The 25,115-nt window shown below is 52.5% G+C and overlaps 2 protein-coding genes across 12 annotated transcripts; both read right to left on the reverse strand.

Annotated features, from left to right (window-relative positions):
* Window positions 1-5,820: 5,820 nt before the first annotated feature.
* On the reverse strand, window positions 5,821-14,780 carry DYRK1B (dual specificity tyrosine phosphorylation regulated kinase 1B). Of its 11 annotated transcripts, none has more exons than XM_033127820.1 (12): window positions 14,579-14,780; window positions 12,402-12,565; window positions 11,295-11,414; window positions 11,007-11,195; window positions 10,484-10,631; window positions 8,868-9,154; window positions 7,968-8,114; window positions 7,746-7,886; window positions 7,413-7,448; window positions 7,133-7,328; window positions 6,659-6,765; window positions 5,821-6,565 (listed from the first exon to the last, which is right to left on the reverse strand). In XM_033127820.1, exons 2-12 carry the CDS (start codon window positions 12,462-12,464, stop codon window positions 6,194-6,196), a joined length of 1,806 nt encoding a protein of 601 aa, XP_032983711.1. In that variant the 5' UTR covers window positions 12,465-12,565; window positions 14,579-14,780; the 3' UTR covers window positions 5,821-6,193. The 11 variants fall into 11 exon arrangements, with proteins under 11 accessions (XP_032983711.1, XP_032983703.1, XP_032983704.1 ...); XM_033127812.1 differs by lacking the exon at window positions 14,579-14,780 and adding an exon at window positions 13,827-14,109 and having other exon boundaries at window positions 5,824-6,565; window positions 11,295-11,417; XM_033127813.1 differs by lacking the exon at window positions 14,579-14,780 and adding an exon at window positions 13,827-14,104 and having other exon boundaries at window positions 5,824-6,565.
* Window positions 14,781-15,009: 229 nt separating this feature from the next.
* Window positions 15,010-24,892, reverse strand: FBL (fibrillarin). Its single transcript, XM_033127032.1, has 9 exons — window positions 24,793-24,892; window positions 19,996-20,172; window positions 19,788-19,889; window positions 19,605-19,699; window positions 18,412-18,582; window positions 17,358-17,490; window positions 16,172-16,284; window positions 15,247-15,392; window positions 15,010-15,114 (listed from the first exon to the last, which is right to left on the reverse strand). Exons 1-9 carry the CDS (start codon window positions 24,800-24,802, stop codon window positions 15,090-15,092), a joined length of 972 nt encoding a protein of 323 aa, XP_032982923.1. The 5' UTR covers window positions 24,803-24,892; the 3' UTR covers window positions 15,010-15,089.
* Between the last annotated feature and the right edge of the window lie 223 nt (window positions 24,893-25,115).

Genomic DNA, 25,115 nt, shown 5'->3' on the forward strand with positions numbered 1-25,115 from the left:
TCCGCCCCACCCACCTCCCAAAACAGCGTTCAATCATTCCGTCCACCCCACACCCACATACCCACTTTTGCCCACAATACACCAACTGTCAGAAATACTCCATAACGGTGCCTATTTGAGGTGCCTCGTCCACAACCCTTCCCAGTAGACAGACCCGTCTGCAGGAACCCGCAGCTATAGCAGGATGTGCAGGGCTAAACACCCAACGCCAACAAACTGATTCCTGTCTGGGGAATTTGGAACAGGGCCAGAGGGGCTGTGGGGCACGGCACTGGAAGGTCCCATAGAATCGGGGCAAGAGTGCATCCAGGGCCAGCCCAGCTGCCTGCAAACAGAGGAAGCACAGATGCCAAGAGAGGTGAGACCAAAGAGAGAGGGCCCAGGGAAAGGAGGAAAGCAGACTTGCTGCTCCATGTTCTGACTTTATCCTGCTCTCACGAGGCCCTTGTCCATTTTTCCTGTCATTACCCACAACGAAACCACTGTGCATTCTGCCTTCAAAATGTATCCAGACGACGGCTCCTTCCTGCCCCTGCTGTGATCCAGGCCACCGTCATCTCTCACCTAGATTATGGCAGCAACCTCTTCAAGGGCATCCCTGCTTGTGCTCCCAGACTTCGTTTCCCACCCTTAGTGATCTCATCTTGGGCCTTAACACCACAAAAAGGCCCCAGACTCCCCAGCTTATGTGCCAGCGCAGATCTCAGCCCTGAATGCCAGATTCCTCTATCCCACTTCTTGCTCAGCGATCCACTGGGACCTCCACAGCCTCTCTTAGTCTTCCCCATACAGTTCCCGGAGCGCCGTCCTTCCTCCGCTCAGGCTGAAAACCTTAGCATTGTTGACTCCTCTTTCTTACCCCCCATCAGTACCCCAAATCCTCCCCACTCTCCCTTCAAATTATACCCCCAATCGGACCGTATCTCCCCGCCTCACTGCTATCCCTCTGGCCAAGCCACCACTGTCTCCCGGCTGGACCAGGGCAGCAGCCTCCTCACTGGCGTCCTGCTTCCACCTGGTGCCCACATGGTGCCAGAGGAATCCTATTAAGATGTTAGGTCACATCACTCATCTCCAAATGCTCCGACTGCTTCCCATCTCACTGAGAACCAAGGCAAGTCCTCACCACACGCCATCGAGCCCTGCATGCCCTAAGAAGTATATCATCCCTGCCATATATTAGGTACAGTTGACCCTTGAACGAGAGGATTAGGGGTGCCAACCTCCCTCGCAGTCGAAAATCCACGTATAACTACATAACTACAGTTGGCCACCTGCGTACTTGGATTCTCAACCACGGAGTTGATCCCTGAACAACTCAGGTTTGAACTGCGCGGGTCAATTGGAGAAAAATCTGTATGTAAGTGCATCTGCGCAGTTCAAACCCATGTTGTTTAAGGACTGACTGTATTTGCTCTCTGCCAGCCCCTACGCTCCTCAATAACACTGTGAGATGAATATTATTATAACCTCCATTTTACTGCGAGGAAATTGAGCCTCAAAGAGGTGAAGTCACTTACCTAAAAATCATATAAGTGAGTAAATCATGCTTTGTTCATCTTACTCCCACTTCTTTAACAATTATGGAAGTTTCAATGCTGATGCACATGAGGTTGATGGTAACAGCTGTCACATACTCAGCCCTTACTGTGTGCCAGGAATCTTGCTAGTATTTCGTGAACTGCTCTGTGCCCTTGTTTCCTCATTTGTATAAAGGGAATAATAATATTACTACACTGGGTAACTGTGAGGATTAAATGAGCTGATCCATAAAATGGTAAGATCTCAATGAATATCAGCTTGTTTCAGTTAGCTATTGCTGGGTAACAAATTGTCCCAAAACACAGTGGCTTGAAATAGCAACCATTTCTTTGCTCATGATTCTGAAATTTGGGCAAGGCTCACAGGGTGAGGTGAGCCCGGATGGCTCATCTTTACTCCACACGGTTTCTTGCCAGGAGCTGGGCTAGAGTTTCCAAGATGGCATTGCTCATATCTGGCACATCAGCTAAAATAGTGAAACAGCTGGGGGCTGGCTGGGCCTCTTTCCACATATGTCTCCAGTCGGGTAGCTGGACTTCTTTATACAGAAGGCTAGGCCTCCGAGAATGAAAGCAGAAGCTGCTAGATCTCTTCAGACCCAGGGCCCCCAAGTGGCACAGTGTCACTTCTACTGCATGCTGTTGGTCAAAGAATTACTGAATGAGTTCCAAGAGTTCTTCTAACACTTAGAGTTCTTCTAAGTGTTGCAGATAAAACGCGAAGTACACAAAAGCCCCAGTCCTCATGAAGCATATGGTCAGATGGGGGTGGGGGAACAATGAAGTCTGACAATTAAGTTCACGAACTTGTTGCAACGCTATTGTTAACCTTTTCTGATTATTAGAGGGATTGTTCATTATGAATTTGTACCAACTGGACAGTTAACCAAGTTTACTATTTGGAAGTGCTGAAAAGGCTGCATGAAAAAGACGACCTGAACTTTTCGCCAACAATTCATGGCTCTTGCATCACAACAATGCACCAGCTCACACAGCACTGTCTGTGAGGGAGTTTTTAGCAAGTAAACAAATAACTGTATTGGAACACTCTCCCTACTCACCTGATCTGGCCCCCAGTGATTTCTTTCTTTACCCGAAGATAAAGGAAATATTGAAAGGAAGACATTTTGATCACATTCAGGACATTAAGGGTAATACGACGACAGCTCTGATGGCCATTCCAGAAAAAGAGTTCCAAAATTGCTTTGAAGGGTGGACTAGGCACTGGCGTCGGTGCATAGCTTCCCAAGGGGAGTACTTGGAAGGTGACCGTAATGATATTCAGCAATGAGGTATGTAGCACTTTTTCTAGAGCGAGTTCGCGAACTTAATTATCAGACCTTGTAGCAATATAATTACATAGTATGTTAAATAGTAATATGACTTATGTTAAGGAAAAGTTAAAGGGAAGCTAACATATGAACGTCAGTGGTACAATTCTAGAAGGGTGTTAGGGAAGATCTCAAGGAGAAGGTGACATCTGAGTAAAGACCTCAAGGAGGTGAAGGTGAACCTTGACTATCTGGAGAAGTGTTCCGGGTAAAGACAACAGCAAATGCAACAACTCTGAGGCCAGTGTGGCAGGAGCAGAGTGAGCGAGGAGAGGAGCAGATGATATCAGAGCGGTGACATGGACACATCATGCAGGGCTTTGCAGGCCACATAGAGAATGTCAGCATTTACTCTCTGTGAGATGGAACCACTGAGCCGGGGAGGCATGTGACCTGATGCAGGTGTTCACCACGTCCCTCTGGCTGCATGTGAGAAACAGACTGTGGGGAACAGGAAGACCATTGAGGAGGCTGCCACGATGGTCTAGACCAGGGATGTCAAAACTGCGACCCGCAGGCCAACTGCGGTCCGCAATCCATTGTTAATTGGCCCGCAGCAAATTCCAAAAATATATTCAGTTTACTTAAATAAACCAGGTGAGGCAATACGTACTTCACCTCGAGTGAGTGGCCCGGCTGTTTGTGTATTTTACTGCATATGGCCCTTGGTAAAAAACGTTGAAAAATGTTTGGACACTCCTGGTCTAGACAGATGAGAGTGGACAGGACCAGAGTGACAGAAGTGGAGGTGGAAAGAAATGGTCAGGTTCTGAATATACTTTGGAAGAATTTGCTGATGGACCAGAAATGGGTAAAAGGCAAAGAGGGGAGTCAAGCACAATTCCAAAGCTTTTGGTCTCAGCAATTACAAGGATAGAGGTGGCATTTACTGAGAAGAGACTGAGAAGAACAGGTTTCAGGGAAAAGATCGGGAGTTCAAGTTGGCCAAGATTACTCCCAAGATATCTCTAGATATCCCAGAGAAGATATCACACAGGCAGTCAGTCAGCCTGCCATGGGAGAGGTTCTGGGATGGAAATAGAAATTTGAGATATACGTTTCCATGCTTATCCATTAAAAATTCCTTATAGGAGCTACATGATTTGACTCCTGCTGATGACTTGAGGCTCATCTTGCACCTAAGTCAACAGTGTGTACACACACACACACACACACACACACAAACACACATACAAACAAATCCTGAGCCCTGAGCCCGCCGCTTTCTAGCTATATGATCTTGAGCAAGTTACTTAACTTTCTCTGCCCTCAGTATTCTCATTTGTAAAAGGGAGATAATAGTACCGGCCTCCCAGGACTGTTCATTGAAACAAATTTTTATTAAGCATCTACAACATGACAGCCATTGTCCCACGTGCTGGAGATTTCCCCTTCCCACCTTTCCCCCACAGTCTGTAAGCGATACATGCAGCCTGTCAACTCAGCCTTCTCTCCCACCCACGCCCTTGCTTCCCCCTCCCAACCAACCAAGACTCCTGCCCTGATTCATCCCCGACGTTTCTGGCCTAGAATCCTGCCACAGCCCCCATCGTGGGCTCAGAGACCCAAGTCTCTTTCCCATCATTCTACTGACAGCAGTGAATTATGCCATGCCCCTTCCCTTCTAGACATCCTTCCGTGGCTCCTCAGTGCCCTCAGGACAAAGTCCGAGCTCCCTAAATAGAAAACAAAATCTTCCACGATCAAATCCATACTGATTTTCGGTAAGATTTCCACCAACACCAGATCACCAGGCTGCTTCTCATCACTGCCTTTGCGCAAGCCATTCCACTACACCACCACCAACCCCAAGCACCCCTGGGTCTTCAGGTCAGGCAGCTCCTTCTCCTCCAAGGTTTCCCTACCCGTGCTTCGTCTGGGGACCCTCCGCGTTCCACGCTGCCTCCGTTAACGAACACACGCAGGTCTGTAATAGATCCTTTGCCCGTCTCTCCTACGGACTGGACGTTTCCGCGAGCTGAGCCAGACATAGCAGCTAGTGATGCCCCGCGTGATGGGGCCTCCGCACCTATCTCCTGCTTTATAACCACGAACGCCTAACAGGCAGGCTTTCTGTAAGTTCAGTCACGGACCTACCGCATGCCTGAGAAATCAGCACCAGCGCACAGAACGACCAAAACCACCCAATCACGGCCTTCTCTTCCTCTATAGCCCGCCCCAAACACGCGGGTCCCGCCTGCCTGCCTGGCGATTGGCAGCCTTGCGCCCCGCCCCTAAACATGTGACCGAAAAGAACTCTGGTCTTTGTAGTTGCCCAACGAAGCACGGAAGATTGCTAAGAACTACATTTCCCAGGAGGCGCCGCGCCCCATTGGTGGAAGACGATACCCTTTGAATCAGGCGGCTCTCGATTGGCCATTTCGGAGACAGACGTTTCCGAATTGCCATGGAAACAGGCCCACTTACCTGGAACCCCGGGAATATCTTTTTGCCTGAGAATCTCAAAACGCCTTGCTCCGCAATGGATCCATAGGGTGAGACCTGACATGTAGGGGGTAAAGTCTGTACCATTGTCTCCCTGCCATTCCCCAGATGGCACCAATAAGTCCTGCTACACATAGCACCTACTAGATGCTGGCCGGGCTTAAGGAGCTACTCCTGCGCAGGCCCTGTGGAAGCCCCTGCTTACTAGGGCAAAACCTGATGTTTTCCAGAGGTAGGCCAGAGTTGGGCCTTTAGCCTTTCAGAGTCTCAGTTTACCCTGGAAAATGCAAACGTGGGCTAGAATCCTATCTAGGATATCTTGTCTAGGATTCCTTAGGCCCAGATCTCCTGCAGCCCCATGTCTGCATCAATAGCCATAACTTCCGCAAGGACATATGCCACAAGACAATGCTCTTCCAGCACCCCCTCCCCCCAACACCATTCCCCACCATGCCTCTGAGAGCCAGGTGAGGGGAGCCGGGGCCCTGCAAACGCTCAGGCAGGCATGTGAGAAAGCTCTTTACTGGGGGGTACAGCAAGGAGGAGCAAGGCCATCTCCCCCTACCTGCCCCCACCCCCTCCTAGGGCCCTGGAGTGAGGGAGGGTCTCCCCTGCACCGGACCACCACTGTCTTTGGTACAATAAATAGAAAACAAGGGGGGGGGAGAAGGGGCCAAGGGTCCAGTCCTTAGTGGGGAGGGTGCGCTTAAACCTCTTTCCTTGACCCCCTGCCCCAGGCCCCAATCAGTGCAGGCCTCACCCACCCCAGCTGGGTAGCAGCAATTCCAGCCAAGGGGAGAGATGAGGATGGGAGCCCAGGGCCCCCAGATGGGGGCGGGGTATGGCTTCAGGAGGGGCCCCAGGGAGGGGGCAGGGTCATGAGCTGGCTGCTGTGCTCTGGGGTACACCACGGAGGCCCAAGCGAGGCCCCAGAGTGGTAGGGTCATCAGGGGGTGGGAGGGGTGGACGACCTCCTGTCATCCGAGTCCGGAGGGCTGAGGCAGCCGGGTGCTGGGGAGCAGGTGCTGGGTGGAGCGGGGAGCAGTCTGGAGGGCCGCCCACCAGGCTCACATCCATCAGCTCCGGGGGTGGAGGCGAGGTTGGTGATGGAGGACGGCCAAGGCATCGGGGTTGGGGGGGTAACTGGGCCCCAGCCCCTGGCAGTGACGAGGCGGAGGCAGGGGCCTGATGTGTCTTGTGGGCCACATCACCCCCTGCCCAGGGACGCAGCGGTTGCGAGGGTGGAACCTAAAGGAGCAAAGGAACAGTGGGTGATGGAGACAGGTCCTGAAACCCCAAATAACGGACCACCCATCTCCAAAGGCTCCAAGGCCCCAGTACCTGGGGGCTGTTCATCTCACAGTCAGTGATGGGGGGCCCAGGGCCCCCACAATATCGGTTGCTGTAGCGGTAGGTCCGGTTGTCACTGGAGGAGCCGCTGGAGCCTCCTGGAAGTGCCAGAGGGAGAGAAGAGGTGAGAGGTGGTACCTGGGTTTTTGGGTGGCTGAGTCTGGTTCATGGCTCAGGCCCAGGTTTGGGCTTTGGGTTCTGTGCTCATTTGAAGGATCGGGCCCAATATTGAGATTAGGAGCCAGAGTTCAGTTTTGCGTGTTGAAGTCTGAACCAGTTAGAGGCCTGAACAAGCTCAATTTCAGAGATCAGGTCAGGGCCAGTTGGAGCTCTCCTACCCCACCCTTTGGAATTCACAATCATGCAGTTTCAACTAGGTTAAGGCCAGTGGCAAGGTCCCCCAGGACAGGCCAAACCAGAGCTGCCCTCATCCCTGTCCTACCCCACAGGACACAGGGCACCCACCAGAGCTGGAGATGGAGCTGGCGGTGCTAGAGGAGGGGCAGGTGTCGAGGGGTGCGGGCGAGGTGGAGGCACTGCTGCCTGCCGGGCCCGTGTTGGTGGCCTCATCAGCCGTGCGGCGGAAGAAGCCATGCTGCAGAGCCCCCAGCGGGCTGATGCGGGCAGCGGGCTCATACTCCAGCATGCGCAGCACCAGGTCCTGGAAGCGGAGGTAGTCGGCGGGGCTGTGGCCCGGCTCCCCCGCCCGCCGGCCCCCGGGCCCGCCCGTCTGCACGCCCAGCACCTCCTGCAGCCGCCGTGTCCCGGGGCCCTGGTAATCCTGGCAGGGAGGGGGTGGGAGGGGGGGCAAGAGAGTGGCCGTCAGTGGGCAGGAGGGGCAGGGAGACACACACGGGGAAACAGAGGCACAAGAGAGGAAGTAGAAAGAGAGAAGCTAAGAAGAGTTGTGGGGTGGGTACGAGAGAGGGTGGGCTGGGGAGGAAGGAAAGGACAGACAAGGGGGAGAGGAAGGAAGGGAAAGACACAAGGGAGAGGAAGCAGGGAGAAAGGGAGCCCCAAGTGTGAGAGAGTGAAGGGCCACCAGGGTGGGAGGAGCGGCACAGGGCAGGGGCCGCACCTTCCTGAGTTCCTTTGTCCTTCGTAGGGTCCAGACACCCCCAGGCAGCCGTTCAAAGTACTTGCGAGCCTTGGGTGCCTGGTCCAGCATGGGGGCTGGTGGGATGCCCAGCACCTCCACAATCCGGTTCATCTGGTCCACCTGTGAGCAGGCAGGCGATCAGGGTCATCTGGCCAGCCAGGCCTCCACCCCCTCCAGCACACCCCTTCCTTGGGGGCACACCTCATTGGAGCCACTGAAGAGGGGCTCTCCTGTGTGCATCTCCACCAGGATGCAGCCCAGGGACCACATGTCAATGGCCAGGTCATAGGGCGTGCCCAGGAGCACCTCAGGTGACCGGTAGAAGCGGCTCTGGATGTACTGATAAATCTGGGGGAGCAAAGAGGACAATAGTCAAGAGGTTTCAGCCATCCTGACTGGTGCCACTGACATCCCCAAGGCTAGGATAAGACTCCTACCCCCAGATCTGGGGGCTCCAAACCCTGATGTTATTAACAACAACTTTCCAGGAGCCACCGCACCATCTTATCCGTAAGCCTCAGGGGTCTGCTGGCCTAGTCTGACCCTCTTCTCCATTCCCAGGCCTGACTTTGGACCCGTCTTGGTCACCAGTAAGAGGATGGCAGTCTACAAACCCAGGCCCTTCCCACCCTCACAATCCAGACCCTTACTAAGCCACCATCATCATCTCAAATGATTGCCTACAGGAAGCTACAAAGCTGAAGCCCCCCCCCCACCATCCAATTTCCATCTCCAGCTGTAAGAGCACAGGATAAACAAAACTTAGCAAAGTGCCACCTAGGCTCAAAGCCCACCCCATTTCCCTTGCCCACATCTGGCCACCTCAAATCTGGCCCTGCTCCCAGGCTTCCCTCTTTCCTTTCCCACTGGGCAGTATATATACTCCATGGCCCTCTCCTTTACCCTTTGCACCCACTGGCATCCTCCACACCCAGCAACACCCCATCCCAAGCACTATCCCTCCCGTATCAGCCACTTCAAGCTGTACCCGACAATCCCATCCCAGCCAAGTACCACTCCTGGATCCCTTCCCACCAGGTGGCCCCGCCCCACCCCTGGCCACACCCACACCACTAGTTCCACTCCCGGGCTAGGCCGCACCCGCTGGCCAAGCTGGCAGGAGCTGCCGAAGTCCACGATCTTGATGGCGCTCCGCTTGGGGTTGCAGAGCAGGATGTTCTCGGGCTTGAGGTCGCAGTGAATGATGCTGAGCTCTGGCGTGGCCAGGAAAAGCAGCGCCGTGCAGAGCTGCTGCGCCAGCTTCCGCGTCAGGTTCAGCGAGACTCCGCGGAAATGCGTGTTGCGCAGGAGGTCGTACAGGTTGTAGGAAAGCAGTTCGAACACCAGGCACAGGTGGTTCCGGAACATGAAGTGCCGCTTCAGATGCACTGCAGGGAAGGGGATGGAAATGGGCTCATGAAGAAGAAACTGAGGCTCAGAGAGGGCCAGTGGTGGCCTAGGGGTACACTGTAATCAAGGAGAGAGGCTGGAAGCAGATCTGTGTGTCTGCTTCTTGAGCACTGGCCAAAGTGTGGTGTGCCCACGGGTACCAGCTGCTAGTCAGGACGTTTTTATATGGCCTATACCTGATCCACACCAAGAAAAATATTGACTTTCTTAATTAAGAAAAGTGAATTCTTTCGAAGTCTCTGTCACATTAAACCAAAGAGAAAGTTTCCATGTGGTGCTGACAGGTCTTTAACACCATTCTACAATGCTGCATTTAATTTTATGACATTGTTTTAGTCTCAGTTCTGTTTATTTTTGTACCAAAGGATACTCGGTTCCATTTACTATGAGGATTTATATTTTTAAAAACATACTCTTTAAATCTTCCTTTTCCTAAGAGGAACCATATAGGCAAGAGAAAAAATATTGGCATAGACGTTAAGAGTAAAGGCTCTGGAGTCCACTGCCTGGTCAAATTACAGTTCTACTGAGTAGAAACTGTGACCTTCTGCAAGCGACAGCACCTGAAAGCCGTTTCTTCATCTCTAAGCTGTGGGCAATGATACCCCTTCCATGGGCTGTGGCATACACGAGTTAATTTATGTGAAGTGCTCACAACAGAGCCTCACCATTAGTGAGCATCCAGTCAACTCTGACCAGCAATATCATGGGAATAGGGCAAAAATCATGAAAAGTGGCAGAAGTGGGCCAGCCTGGTGGCTCAGGTGGTTGGAGCGCTCTGCTCCTAATGCCGAGGTCACCCGTCTGAATCCCATATGAACCAGGGAGCTGTGCCCTGTACAGTTAAGATTGTGCACAACAGCTCTCTTGGAGCTGGGCTGCCGTGAGCAGCCGGAGGTTGGCGTGAGCCGCTGTGGGTTGCTGAGTGCTGCCGCGGGCTGCTGTGTGCTGCTGAGGGCTGCTGTGTGCCGCCACGAGTGGCCGGTGGCCAGCATGAGCGGCCGGCAGCCGGCGACAGCTGCCATGAGCGGCCAACTGATGACCAGCGACCGACTGCCTCAGCCAGGGGGAGTACAAGGCTCACAATACCAGCATGGGCCAGGGAGCTGTGTCCTACACAACCAGACTGAGAAACAATGGCTGGAACTGGAGTGGGAGCGGGGAGGCGGAAGAAAGGGGGAAAAAGAAAAGTGGCAGAATCACTGAAGTCAGGGAATTATAGACCAAACCCTCCCCTGAAGACACCAGCCCCACCCAGTAGCAGGGCTGAGCCATCCCTAAGTAGCTGGCACTGGCTCAGGCCTCACCTATGTAGTACTTCATCTCCGTGTCGTGCTGGTTCATCAGCTCCAGCAGCCGTAGCTCAATCTGAGCCTGGTTCAGGAAGGCCTTTTTGTTCTTGATGATCTTGATGGCCACCAGCTCCTGGGTCTGATGATCGTAGGCTTTCACCACCTGCAGGGGCAGGGCATGTCACAAAGTGAGGGAATGGGGGGGCAGGCCACTCTTTTCCACTCTTTTCCCTCCAGCCAAGGAGACCCACCAATATCGCTATCAATATTACTAATAGTAATTCAGAATTGAGTGTTCACCAATAGTCAGGCACTACTAGAAACATTGGACATGAAATAACACAACCACCTTATGTGGAGAGTCCTGTTCTTTGCACTTTTTTTTACAGAAAAGGAAACTGAGGCACCAGGAAACCAAGTGACTGGGCAAGGGTGAGTGGCCTAGCACAGAACTTGAAGCCGCTGAACCACTAACTGTGTGAATCAATACCAGTGGGTGCCCATGTCCCCAGACCATGGATGGGGGGGCACACCGCACCTGGCCAAAGGAACCTTTGCCAATGAGTGAGTCAATTTCATAGCGCTCCAGCCAGCGCTCGCCACTGCGCACAATGTAGTCATGGTTGTCGTCGTCATAACCGTGGTTCAGGACCTTCTTCTCCTTCTTGGTGCTTGAGTCCTGAGGGGGTGCCTGCTGGGCCCGCCGTTTCTTCTTCGCATAGTAGACCTGCCCGGCCGGCCAGCCAGGAGATGAGGACTGGTAAGTGAGCTGTGCCAGCAGCCAGGACCCCTCAGCACCCAACCTGGGCCCCCCACCCCAGCCCACCTCATTGATGTGCTTGTAGGTCTTGATGAGGTCCACGGAGAGCTTGCGCAGTGGGGCCGAGGTCGAATCCCGGAAGGCCAGGGGGAGCCTCCGCGGCAAGAGCCGCACATCAGGGAGTACCTGCTGGGCGGGGTGAGCGGTGGGCACTGAGGACAGACCTTCACCTCCAACCTCAGGGGGAGAACTATATGGGCAGCTGGTTCATTGTTACCACACGCATATTTATGTGGTCACTGTCTGACAACCCCACTAGCAGAGAAAGTCCCCAGGGGCAGAGGCTTTGTCCTGTTCTTGCTGTATCTCCGGGGCCGGGAGCAGAGCCTGGCACGTAGTGGATGATCACTAGAGATTGGCTGGGTAAATCATCACACACATTTACTCTTTCTGAAACTCAGTGTGAGAGCTCACATAGAAAACCTGGGCTCTGCTCCCCAATCTTTCGCCTGACACCATCCATTCTGGGTATCCCACCTTGAGGGCCCCCGTCTGGTTTTACCCTCATCCCCTGGGGATTTCCCAATGTTCACACCTCATTCTTTGCCCCGTTCTTTCACCTCAAGGGTCTTTTGCTCTGGATCCAGCACCCAGGACCTCCCACTCCAAACTGTATTTCCGAGCCTTAACATTCTCTCCCCTTGAAGATCTTCACCCTGTACCCGCAGGCCCTGCTGGCTCTGAGACCCTTCAGGCTCAACCTTCCTCCCCATTCACCCCCTCAGATCTTTCATTCTAGACTTTTTTTTTCTTAGTGAACATTTATTGTTTACTATGTGCCAGGCACTGTCCTCAGCATTTTACATGCATTTCATTAACCCGTTTAATCCTCACAACAACCCTGTGAGGTAGGTATCATTATTGCCCCCATTTTACAGATCAGAAAACTGAAGCATGGAGAACCTAAGTAATTTTACCACCAGTCTGGATTTGAACTCAGGCCCTCCAAACCCTGACTCTGCCAGCAGCTCTTCTATTATCTTCCACTCCCATGGGGCCCTTCATGCCCCTGGGAAACTGTCCTGGGCAATCATACTGTCTTTTGGCCCCAGCACCCTTCTATCCCCAGCCTCCCCCGACCCCAGGCAGGTGAGGAGCCAGCTGAACGCGTACCTGCGTGTGCTCCTGGGGCCCAGGGAAGCCAGAGAAGGGACCATGGCCCGGTGGAACGGCCATGGTGGGCTCAGAGGGCCGCAGGGGAGCGAGGCCTGGAGCGGGAGCCCGGCCGGGGGGCGCCTTCTCGCATCCTGCACCTCGGCTGCCACCGCCGCTGAGACCTGAGAGCAGGCGGGAGGCGGGGGAACAACACGGAACAGGGGATGTGTGGGACAATGCCAGGCAGGAAAGAGGTGAACATTAGAGGGCAGGGCACAAAGGGAGAAGGAAAGGGGTGCAGCAGAGCAACAGTTGACAATGCAGAGAGGGGACAGAGAGAAGTGGCCAGGTGAACGGTAGGGAAAGCACAGTGGAGTCCCTCAACAAATGATTACCAAATAAATGAGGTAGGCAGCACAAAGAGGGACATGTGAAAAGGAGTGATTAGGCGCAGGCAGGATATGGGTCATGACAGGAAAGGACAGAAAGACACCAACAATTGGGGGCAGGAAGAGAGGAGAAAGACAGAAACCACAGACAGTATAGGGAACAGGGTTCACTCCATTTCCACTTGCAGCCCTCCCCAGAGCCCCCTCACACACGATCCTGCCCTCCTGCAGTCTTCCTCGAAAGTAAGGGTGTCATCTCTTATCACAGCAAGGTCCCTCTGCTTCAAGATCTGCCTTCCCAGAAGACCTCCCAATCCAGAGAACTCTAGGGTATCCCCCAAACCACATGAGAGTCCTCTGTGCCCCTGCCAAACCATAGCAAAGTCCTCTGCAGGCCCCTAAAACCACATCAGGGTCCTTGGGGACTTCCTGACCACTGTTATCTGAGAACCCCTCCATATCAGACTCCTACCCCTATGGCCCTCTCACCCACAAGGGCACACCCTTCTATGCCAAGACCTCTTCTCCATATTATTCCCTCCCACCTCAGGGGCCACCCCTCCATCTAGTTTCTCCACACCATATTCCAGTTCCCTCGTGCCACAACGCAGCTCTCCCCGGTATTAGTCCAAGGCCCCCTCCCAGTCAAGGCCCACTCCTGATGGGCACAAAGGGGAAGCCGAGCGCCTCTTCCCACGGTTTAGTGATCGTCCTTCTCTCCCCTACACTGGATCCTGCCCACCTCCTCCCAATCCAGCATTCCTACCAGGGGCCTTTCTCCAGTCAGTCTGCTCCACTCCAGTCGATCCACAACTGTGCCCATTCCTCGAAGGCCCCCACAGCCAAATTCCCCAAATATCAGAGTTCTTTCCTCCCAGAGTATCTGCCACACCAAAATCCTCCCACAGGCCTTCCCTCCTGTCAGTCCTTTTCTTTTATGCCAAACCTTGCCACTCCACGACCCCTCCTCTCTCTTGGAGGCCCCCCCCCAAAACAATCTCTTTCCCGGGGCCCTCCCACACCAGGACCGTCTCTCCCAGTCCCCACCCCGTACCCGGGTCAGGGCTGGCGCGGGGCCCACGAGGGGCTGGGGCGCGGTGGGGCCCCCAGTGGGGTGGGCGAGCAGCCAGCATGGCGGCGGTGAGGAGACGGCCGCCTGTCCCGGCCCGGCCGGCCCGGCAAGCCCCGCAGCGGGGAGGGCAAGCGGGACAGGCGGCCCGGTGGGTGACAACAGCAGCAGCCGCCGCCGCCGCCGCTGGGGGAGGGAAAAGGAGGGGACGAGGGTCAGCCCGGGGCACGCGGGGGTAAGGAAAAGCAGGTGGACGGGGGAGGGGTGGGTTAACCCTCGCCCCGCCGGCCCCGCCCCGCGCAGCCACCCGCCCCCGGGGACACCGGCGGCCCGCCCCCCACCCTAGCGGCCCGCCCCGGCCCGCGGGGTCGGCCTGAACTTGGCAGTCCACACCTGCCATGGCAACAACCGTGCCATTGGTCGCTGCTGCGAAGAGCTCAACCAATCACAGTCCAGGGCTGCTGTTGCTAGGCAACGGCGATGCGGCCGGCAGAGCTGAGCCCAAACAAAGGGCGGGAGCGGGGCCCCGCTACCCCCTCCAAGGACAGCTCCCTAGGGCTCGGCCCCTTCCAGGAATCCGACTATGAATAGCCAGGCACGGCCTGCACCAGCCCGCCGCTCCCCTCCTCTCCTCCCTCGGCCTCGTGCTAACTCTCGCAGCGACGCGGGCAGGGCGGGTCCCGTACTGCTCCCCCTACCGCGAGCGCGAGCTGCGCGGTCCGTAGCCGCGTCGTTACCTGAGAGCGCGGGCAAGGGGACTCAAACTGCTCGGGAAGCCCGAGCTCAGACCTGCCAAGTGGCTGAAGGTATCTGGCGGACGCGGCGAGCCAGGGCCCTGATTACCCAGTAATGCAACCAGCAAAATGGCGACCACAACAAACCGGCCCCCCCCCCGCCCCAGGCTCCGCCCCCACAGCCCCATCTGCTCCCTCTCACGTGACCCAGGGCAACACTCCGCGCCTGCGCTCATCCGAGCTCACCGGCACATAAGCGCAGTGAGCTACCAACCCCTCCCAAGCGCCGAAGCCGGGTTACAGCGGTGCAAGAGGTAGCATGCGCTGTGTACCCGGATGAGAATGTCCACCCCCACACCGCGCAAGTCGACCAAGGGCGCCTGCGCCCTATTGTCACTAGAGGTCGCCAAGCAATCAGCTGACCAGACAGGAGCGACAGATGAGTCTTTTAATAGAAAAACACACGTGTAACAGTAGCAACACAATCTCTCACAATCCAGATGGGTTCTGGGCTTCAGTTCTTCACCTTGGGAGGTGGCCTGCGAGAAGAAGAATATAAGGAGCGTCACAGCTTGTCACCACTGTGCAGGCACTCCTAAGTACTGACCCGCGTGGCTCTGAGCGTAGGGGACAAATGTCTGTCCTGGCGGAATACTGGGTCTTCTGCTCACCTGTACACACCCACGACCACAGCGTGGTCTCTTTCGTATGGCTCTAGGGTTAACTGCTCCTGGGGCTTCATGTTCTCCTGTTGCATCTTTTTCACTTCAGAGGCAAACACTGCCTCCGCAGAGGCTGTGGAGTCAATGCAGTTGGCCTAGAGAGGAAAGAGGATTTGAAGTCTACAGCGAGGTTTTGGGTTATTTTATGTGTGTGTGTGCTCTTTAAACCGGAAGTATTTATTTTACTGGAAATGGTGAAACTCACTCAGGTTTTGGAAATTTTCAGTTTGGTCTAGATTTGGAAAAGGAAACCTTCAACAGAGCCCTATTTATTTAAATGTCAGTGTTTGAATTTTTTACTCGGGTTTTTTTTCCCCTTCTATTTCCTCTTCTCTAAAAGTAATAATGAAGCTGAGAATATGAAAACAAATGTAGCAGAAATCTTAACAAAATGGTGAATCTGGTGGAAGGGCACACAAGGAAGTTCACTGTATTTCAAAATGAAATGTTTTTTAACATGCACCTAGTATTTATCTAGTATTCTATACCAGGCTCTGTTCTAAACACTTCACATGTTGATAAATTTAATCCTTACATCAACACTAAAAAATAGGACTAATATTTCTATTTTACAAGTCTAGAAATAGGCACACAAGTAACTTATTCAAAGTGACAAAGCAAACTGGAATTTCAACTCAGATGGTCAGACTTGGTGATCGTGCACTTCCCCACTACATTCTATTGCCTCTTTAAATCCAAAGCTGCTAGTTTTGCAGAAATTTTTCATTATGTGCTATTTGGGGGCAGAGGATGACTTATAGGGAGAAGGGTTGGGATAGAGGCTGGGAATAGACTGGATTCGGAGGGATGGAGGCTCCCTTGCTTTGACTGGCTGCTTGGCAATTACTGATAGAAAAGATATGAAGCCCCGCACCTTAATGGAAATCACAAAGTGTCCTCCATTTCGTAGGAAGGTGTGGGCATTCAGGGCTACTATTCGGGTCTGGTCTGGCTGGGCCACATCGGCAAAGATCACATCTACCATTGCTAGGGAGAAAAAAGTGGAAGTTAAAAGCTGGGTCCACTGGATCTTCCCAGCTCCTCCCATGGGGCCTGTGCCCCGTCACCACTAGGTTCCTGGTAAAGTCTTTCCTGCCTCCAGTCTCACTTCCCCCCACTGACCCCCCTCCCTCCACGGTACCCCCAAGATAAACCAAAACCCACAATCACACCATTCATTCACGCCTCTTATAAACCATGGTTGCCACCTACTCTGTGGCCAGCCCCGGGCCGGGCGTGGGGGACAGAGAGACGAGTCAGACCCGGACCCTGCCCTCGAGACGCTCCCGGGTCTGGGGGGGAGACAGACACGTCATCAAAAAGGCAAGTAAAGATGAGCACTTACAGGCAAGAGCGTCTGCAGGATTGTCAGATGAAAACAAGTTGCAGGACAAAGGGTGTGGTATGAGTGCATGGAAAAAAACTCAACAAAAGAAAAACCAGCAGAATGCAAAGTAGTATTTTTTAAGGCAGTGTGACTTAAAAAAAAAAAACTTAAAAAAATGAAAAGATGGTGTAAGGAAACTGACTTTTTAAATTGGGAAGAGCAGACATCAAACTGTTCATATAAATTACCTAGGGGTGATTTATAAAGCATTCCATTTTTACAATATGCTTCCGAAGTTTTTCAAAAAAACAGTCATTAATATTCACAATGGGCCGCTCCGAACCAGGCCACACTCAGTTTGTGCTTTCTGGGTTATAATCTCACCAGATGATGAGAAGAGGACTTTGGAGGGAGGCTTTTACACAAAGGCCAGGGGCAGTGTAAAAGCACCATTTTTTAGAGGGAGGTAGGAAGTATGGGGGCGCTAGGGAGAGGGGCAAGAGATCAGAGGAGAGAAGGCTGGCCCTCTGAGGGTGCCAGACATCTGAGACCCTGAACCAGGACCACCACCTTCACAACCTCACCTGGCTCCCCCCACCCTTTGCATTCCTGCAGACTCAAGAGGCCTGCTCATCCACTCCAATTCCATCCAAATCAGGGCTCTGGCAGCCTCTTCCAGGAAACCTGGAGTGACCTGTCCTACCCCACTTGGGCCAAACCCCAGACCCCTCACCGATGAGCATGCGGTATTTGTGGGGGTGCCGAGCATCTTCGATGACAGGAATAATATTGGTCCTTTTCTTGGCCAAGTTAATGAGGTCCCGGCCAGAGCGGTGGGAGAACTCAACTGCATAGACCAGACCATCCTAAAATAAATAATAACGAAGATACTAGTTCTCATGTGTGGAGCACCTACTTTGGGCCCATAAAATGCACGAAGCATCTCCTCAAACTCCCAAATCAAAACGCTACTTTTAACAACTATTGTTGCCATGTCCATTTTACAGATGAATAAACTGAGGTGCAGAGACTTCATGAAGTCCTTGGCCCAGGGTTATTCACTCCTGCTTTGCCTGATCTGAAAGCTCATGCCCCCAATACAGGCTTAAAACCAGGAAGCTAGGGCACAGAGATGAAGTCATAACAGCTAAGAATATTTGCAACAGGCCAGGTATTGCTCTAAGCACTTTATAGGAATTAACTCAATTATCTTCACAACAAACCTATTTACCCAGAGAGGTAAACTGAGGCTCAGAGAGGTTAAGTAACTTGCTGAAAGCCATGTTACTGTTAAATGCCTGCACTAGAGCCTGGGGTTTCTGACCACTAAATTACACAGCCTATAGTTATACAGATAAGCTAGGTGTCGTGAAGTGAGATGCACAGGTACCCTCTAAACAGGGAGCCTGTATAGCAAATGCTGGCCCAGAAATTGAAATCTCCTGTTCTTTCAAGAGAAACCAGACCACCAGACTTTGGGAGCATCACTTGTTTTAAACAGCAACCAAATCAAATAATCTGGTATCTGTACACTCAGCTCTGGGTCCCTCTAACACAGGTTACTCCAATGCTCACGCCCCCCTCCCTCCGGGCCAAGAACTCAGGAATGAGGCTGAATGAGGCTTTGGAGAGCAGGCAGTTCAAGTACCTTTTACTAACAGGTACTCTGAGGAGGGCCTTGCTCCAAGCCATGCCGTGCAGGGCTTCTGGCTGGCAGAGGAGGTGGCCTTTCTCTCCCTCCCACCTTCCCACCAGCCCTTCCTCACCCTCCACCCCTGTTCACTCACTGGGCCTACGATGTCAGAGACATGAGAGACGGTGGTGCCCGACGCAGCCCCAAGGTAGAGCACTTTGGCCCCTGGCTTGATGTGAATCTGGTCCACGCCTCCCAGGATCGCGGCGGCCAGCTTAGAGCGGAAGGGGTTCCAGGCGCGGTACTCGATTTTGTCATCTCCCTCCTGGGCAGGAAGAGATGGGGATGGAACTCAGTGCCAGACTCTCCTGTGAGACCCCACTGCCCTTAACTCTAGGGCCCTCAAAGGGATGGGTGCGCAATCACTGTACAAGAGACAAATGTGGACAGATATCAGTGCCTGCCCTCTCATGGAGGTTACTGACTCAGGGAGAAGGGGCAGCGACAGATAATAAACAGGTAAGATCGTACCAGACAGTGGCAAGATGTATGCATTCATTCCACAAACATTTATGGTGTCAGCACATACTATGTACAGACACTACGGTAGGCACTGGGGATACACAGTGACGGCGACAAGAGATCCCTCCCCTCAAGGAGTAAGTATATATACACTGAACTGATTCACACCATGTACAACACAGTAGCCAGTGACAGGTGCTGAGGAGAAAAGATCAAGCCAGGGAGAAGAGAAATGTGGGAGCAAGGTGAGAGACAGGTGATAATGAGAAAAGGGGGTCCAGGAAAAGCCAAGGAGACATGTAAAGCAGATCTGAAGGAGGCGAGGGGCCATTCAAGTCACCTGTGGGGAAGCTCATTCTAGGGGGCAGGAAAGGCAGCAGAAAGGCCCTGTGGCAGGTGTGCCTGGCCATGAAGATGACATGTGGTACAAGGTGGCCTCGTGAAAAAAATAAGGTGACACCTGACCAGAGATGCTGGTGATGAAAGGAAACCAGCCCCACACAGCGCTGGGAGAGGAGTATTCTAGGCAGAGGGAATAGCAAGGAGGTCCGTGTGGCTGGAAGACACTCGTCACCGGGGCAGTGGGAAGAGGTGAAGCCAGAATGTGCAGGGCCTTTGAGGCCACACTGAGGACTTGGAACTTTAACCTGCAGGTAACGGGGAGTCGCAGAAGGCATCTGGGGAGGGGGATGCATGATCTGACTCGTGTATTAAGATGATCCCCTGGCTGTCATGGGTGGGACACCTGGTGGAAGCAGGGACACAAGACTGCTGGTTACAGCATCAACTGGGACCCAGTGACTCGGACAGGGGCTCAGGTCTCACCGAAATCGAGACTCTCTTCTCGCCATAAACTGATTCTCCAGGGACCAGATTCTTGGTGACCAGTGCATCTTCCTTTCCTCGACAAATGAAGACACCTGGGTGAGGGAATCAGAGCAGGGGTGAGGATTCTGGACCCCCCACCTCCACCCCCACCGCAGTGGGTTCCCTGCCTTCCTCACTCACCCTCATGCCGGTGTGGCTCTACCATCACATTCTTCCCTGACTGGTTTCCTCTTTTTGCTCCCCGACCACGACCCCTGTTGCCACCAGACTGGAACCCGCCACCTACAAGGGAGAGACACAGTGAGAGAGGGCCACCCCACGCCTTTTCCCTCTCCGCTCCCCAAGCCCAGGGAAAGCTTTCTCTATCACATCTCCCAACCTCACTCACCTCTTCCTCCGCCTCCTCCTCCTCCTCCTCGTCCTCGGCCTCTGAAGCCTCCACCACGACCTCGGCCCCCACCAAAGCCACCTCGGCCCCCGCCAAAGCCCCCTCGGCCTCCGCCTCGACCGCCACGGTCACCAAAGCCCCCTCGGCCACCGAAGCCGCCCCCACGGGGGCTGAAACCTATGGTGGAAACAGAAACAGGAATTGGGCAATGAAGCTTGAGAAGTTCCTCCTGCACTTCGTAATTCCCTTCAGGAGAGAAACTGCGGAAACGTGCACCCAGAGATGTGTCCACGAATGTCCACAGCAGCAGGAAATCAGGACTAACTCGAATGTCCACCGGGAGAACAGACAAATAAAATGGGGAATATTCACAATCAACAATGTAAAGTACCTACAGTTACATACAACAAATAAATCTTAGAATCAAAATGTTAAGTGCAAAATCAAGTCCAAGGAAACCACATCCAACATAATACCCTTTTCATAAAGGTCAGCAACAACTGAAATTAAACAATGCTATGCTGTGGTGATATATATGGTAAACCACGTCCCACCCCCAAAGAGGCAAGAGAATGATAAATACAAAACTCATGATACTGGGTAATAGGAGGGAGAAATTACGGGGTTCAGATAGGGGAGGGGTACATAGGTAGGTCGATGTAGGTTACTGTCAATATTCTGCTCTTCTTAGTTGATGGCAGACTCACAGAATTTATTCTATGTTCAAGATTCGTTAGTCTGCAGGAGAGTAAACACTGTGTGGGTATGCACAGTGGCCCTGGCATCCTGCAGACCCTGGGAACGTCTTCTGCCCTCCCACGCCTGACCTTGTGTCTGAAACAAAAGCGCCAACCCACCAACAGGGGAGTTCAGCGTCAAGTCTCTCCTGCTAACTGATCTCCCTGCTTCCAAGTCTGCAGAAGTCTCTGCCAACTCAGGGGAAAAAGAAGAAAAATACCGAACTGTCCTTTATGGATGGGCAACAGTTCATAAGCAGTTTAGGACTTATGACAAGATTGAAAGTTTAAGGCAAAAAAGTTGCAGAAACTTTGTTTTCGTCACTACAGGAGAGCGCAAATGATCTTCACCAAGCACAAAACAATGTTTGAAGCAGATAGAATTCTCCTGGTGCTAACAGATTCAATATCTGACTTTGGACAGTTTCAAAAGCTCTTCAGTAACAGTCAGAAAAATCACGAGTTATAAAATAGTGTGAAAATTAGTGCTGATTTAAAATGATCTGACTTGATGTAAACTATTAAATGGCAAACTCGCTGAAGTTTTTGCAAAGGTGTGTTACATTCACAGCCATGAAAGCTTCACGCATCCTAATGGTGTTAAAGATGAAAATGTGGAACTTACAATGATTCCTAATTTGATTTTTAACAACAGTTTCAAAACTCCCGCACATGAAACGAAGAGTTATTTACCTTTTCTCTTCCACTCCCTCTACATTCTACTGTCTAGTGGCAGCTAGTGATCACCCTTTTTAAAATAGGGTATCAGATCTCATCATTCCTCTGCCCAAATCCCTTCAATGGTTTTCCATCACAATCAAAGGAAATCAATCACTGGCTTCCAAAGCTCTAAAGCAGCAGGTCTCACCTTTGGCTAATCCTTGGAACCTAGACATTCTGATTTAATTGTTTGGGGTGGGGGCCTGGGAGTGGGGGCTTTGGAAAGTTTCCCTGGTGATCCTAACGTGCAGCCCAAATTGGGACCCACCATCATAGGGCTGTGGCTTCTGCTGACTTTTCTGACCTCACTGCCTCTATCCTGGGTCCCATGCCCCACCCCACCCCCAACAAATTCGTTCTCCAGTTTCTCAGCCTTTAACAAATGCTGTTCCCACTGCCTGGCTCTTGTGGACGTGGGCTGGGCTCACCCACTCCTTCTCCGCACTCAGGTCTCTGATTAAACAATCCCTCCTCATTAGGGCCTTCTCTGGCTACTTGACCTTTACCCTGCTTTCTTTTTCTTCCATCAATTACCACCCATGGCACTTTAAATATTATTACTGCTTGCCTCCCCCATTAGAATCAAGCTCCAAAGGGGCAGGGTCATTTGTTTCGGTCACCACTGCATCTCCAGCACACCACCACTGCATCTGGCACAAAGTATGGGCTCAAAAAATATTAAATACACTGTTAAACCTCTGGGTTCTGCTGCATGGAGAAAGCACCCACTCTGTTCATTCAGGATGTAGGGGATCAGGTGGTGACCAGAGCCCTGGGCCCTACCCTCAAGCAGTTCCCAAACAGGGAGATGGCCACACCATTTGCAACCCTAGAGAACAGGGAAGGTTCATGGGAGTCTTGTGACTTTCATCTGTAAGGTGGAGATAAGGAGGTAACACAGTGCTCACCTCAGAGTTGAAAAGATTAAATGACTTAATCCACACAAAGCACTCAATACACTGCCTGGTACACTCGAGGTAAAGTCCTCCCTCCCACTTAGGGGACAAACCACTAGACATAAGAGACTTTCAACCCCCAGGCCTGATAGAACAGAGACCTGAAAAGTGTGGGTACGGCATGGGGTACAGTGGGCACAAGTGTAAACTTTCAGTCCCAGATACTCAAAACATACCTAATCCATTTCATGTCCTGGCGCTCTAAGAAAAATGTACTAAGGTAACCATTTCAAAATATATACATAAATCAGCACACCGTACACCTTAAACTTACACAACTTTTTATCAATTATATCTTAATAAAGCAGGAAAAAATAGGTATATGTTAAAAAAAAGAAAGAAAAACGTACTAAAAATACCCACTCTTCAGAAAAACACATTCACACAGACTTCTACAAGCATGTGTGTGAGGGGATCCACAGACTGGTTTAAAACTGCTCTCCGATAGCCTTCCCCATCTCAAAAATAGCAACTCCATCCTTCTCGTCACACACATCAAAACCATTAGTTATCCTTGAACTCCTCTCTCACACCTACATACAAACTGTTGGCTCTATTTTCAAAATGTATTCCCAAATCGTGACAATTTGTTAGCCAGGTCCACTGCTACAACCCTGGTCCAAGCCACATTATCTCCTAGTAGATTACAGTAACAAATTTCCTACTGATGTCCCTGCTACCACTCTTGCTCCCTGAAGTCTTTTACACACAGAAGCAAGAGGATCCTTTTAAAAGTGTCAGTCAAGTCTGACTGACATCACATCCCTGCTCAGAAATCCAAAGGCTTCCTTTCTCCATCAGACTAAAATCCCACTAAAGAGCTGACTCCTGATAACGTCCTCAACTTCATATCCTACCGTAACACAGTGGGGGAAGGCTTGGGAGGAAGGTACCTTTTCTGTTTCTGGGAGAATCAGGCTACAGATGCCTGCAGGCCTGCCAAGGTCTCAGTTGGAGATACACAGCCTAGCACCTCCCACCCCACTTCATCATTAGATCCCCAAACACTTAAGAGAAAGGGAACTTGGGTACACAAATGACCCTCCCCACCAGATGACTCCATCTCTCTACATGCTGAGAGAAAAAAAAAAGGAAAAAAAGAAAACCTGTACTAGAAAACAGACCCTTTCTGTCACAGTGGAAGATTTCCCCTACTCCAGTGGAGCAAGGTGGGAAGAGGGGCAACCGCCTAATTTAGGAAGAACTGAGACACCAGGGAATAGGATCCTAATTTTGTTCCCGCAAGGAAGATAAAGATAGCAACTAGAGCCAATACTATTATGTTAAGCGCTGTGCTATTTTTTCCAGCTTTATTGAAATATAATTGACATACAACATTCTGTAAGTTTAAGGTGTAAAACCTGTTGATTTGATACACTTACATATTGCAAAATGATTACCAGGTGCTATTTTTTCTTAACATGATCTTACTAAATTGTAACTGGGCGCCATTTTATAGATGAGAAAACTGAGGCTCAGAGAGGTAAAGCTACTTGCCCAAGATCACACAGTAAGGAAGCAGAGCCAGGGTGGAAACTTTGAACTGAGGCCCTTCTGCTGTCAAAGCCAGGGCTCTCGTGACAGGGAGGTGGGGTGGGTTCATTAGAATCTCTAGGAAAATTGAATGAATAAAACCACTCTTCCCTGTGACTACCTCCCTCCCACACCGCACGCTGGTCCTATCCTGGGCTTCTGAAATCTCATCTCACCGTGGGAGTTGAGAATGACTAGGCCCGTGATCTCCACTCCATCCTCAGGGACCCGCCCCCTCGGGAGTGTAGAAAGCGCGAAAGTGGGCCAGAGAGGGCCACATACTATCAAGCTGGGTGGGAGTCCTCATTCACTCCGACCCTCTCCGAAAAGCTAGGCTGGGGGCCAAGGGGACGGCGGTAGCCGGCGGCAACAGGGAGGCAAATGGGGGTCTGAAAGCGACCCAACTCCCAGAATTTCCACCTTTGAACCAAGACAGATTCCCCCAAACCCACGCCCCAGATGCCTGGATCCAAACTCTGGGTCAGGACCTCCGAGTGCCGCCCACGGCCCAATTCACAAGACTCCTAACGACAGCCTCAATGAGACGAATCCCAGCTCAGAACTCCCCCAATCCGAGGCCCAAGACCCTCGACTCACCATCGTGATCTCCGAAGCCAATCACAAACCTCCAGACCAGGAACCCGAACCCCAGGCTCACGATCGCTCACAGGGCGGAACCAAGACACTCTTCTACACGAGACCGGAACCAGGACCCCCTCCCCACACAAAACCGGACCCGGCTCTCAGAACCCCGGCCCCAGGCCATGGCTCCGCCCCTCCGATCCCCATCTGACATCCCGGTTCCCGCCCGACCCCAGCCCCTGACCTCCGACCCCAACCCCGGCCTGCACCTGGCCTCATGGCGACCGCTGAAGTGCGTGGCTCAGGAGTCTGCGGCGTCCGGGATCCCACGAGTCTGGAGCTTTCGCACGTGGAAAGGAGCGCACGCGCGCGGGGACGTACGGCGTGTGACGCAACCACGCAGCCCTACCCCCGGAGCCCCAGTCCCGCCCAGAGCCCGGCGCGCGCGCTCTGGGCGGGGATTTCCCTGATCCGGGGACCGCCCCCTCAGCTCGCTCCCGGCGCTTCTTTTACCGGAGCGGCGGTCTCTACGCAAAACACGCTTCCTCCTTCCCCCTTCGCGTGTTCGAGCACCCCAGGAATCAGGACTCAT

This window comes from Rhinolophus ferrumequinum, chromosome 15 (assembly GCF_004115265.2).
Source record: "Rhinolophus ferrumequinum isolate MPI-CBG mRhiFer1 chromosome 15, mRhiFer1_v1.p, whole genome shotgun sequence".
NCBI lineage: Eukaryota > Metazoa > Chordata > Mammalia > Chiroptera > Rhinolophidae > Rhinolophus > Rhinolophus ferrumequinum.

Excerpts from the sequence above, each read along its gene's own strand:
- DYRK1B (XM_033127810.1), bottom strand. The coding sequence starts at position 13,905 with ATGCTGGCTGCTCGCCCACCCCACTGGGGGCCCCACCGCGCCCCAGCC. Across the intron at positions 11,418-12,401 it reads GGCCCCAGGAGCACACGCAG|CAGGTACTCCCTGATGTGCG; the intron begins GTACGCGTTCAG and ends CACCCCGCCCAG. Across the intron at positions 10,632-11,006 it reads GCAAAGGTTCCTTTGGCCAG|GTGGTGAAAGCCTACGATCA; the intron begins GTGCGGTGTGCC and ends CTGCCCCTGCAG.
- FBL (XM_033127032.1), bottom strand. Across the intron at positions 19,890-19,995 it reads AGGAGGAGGCGGAGGAAGAG|GTGGCGGGTTCCAGTCTGGT; the intron begins GTGAGTGAGGTT and ends TCTCCCTTGTAG. Across the intron at positions 15,393-16,171 it reads ACTTTGTGATTTCCATTAAG|GCCAACTGCATTGACTCCAC; the intron begins GTGCGGGGCTTC and ends TTTCCTCTCTAG.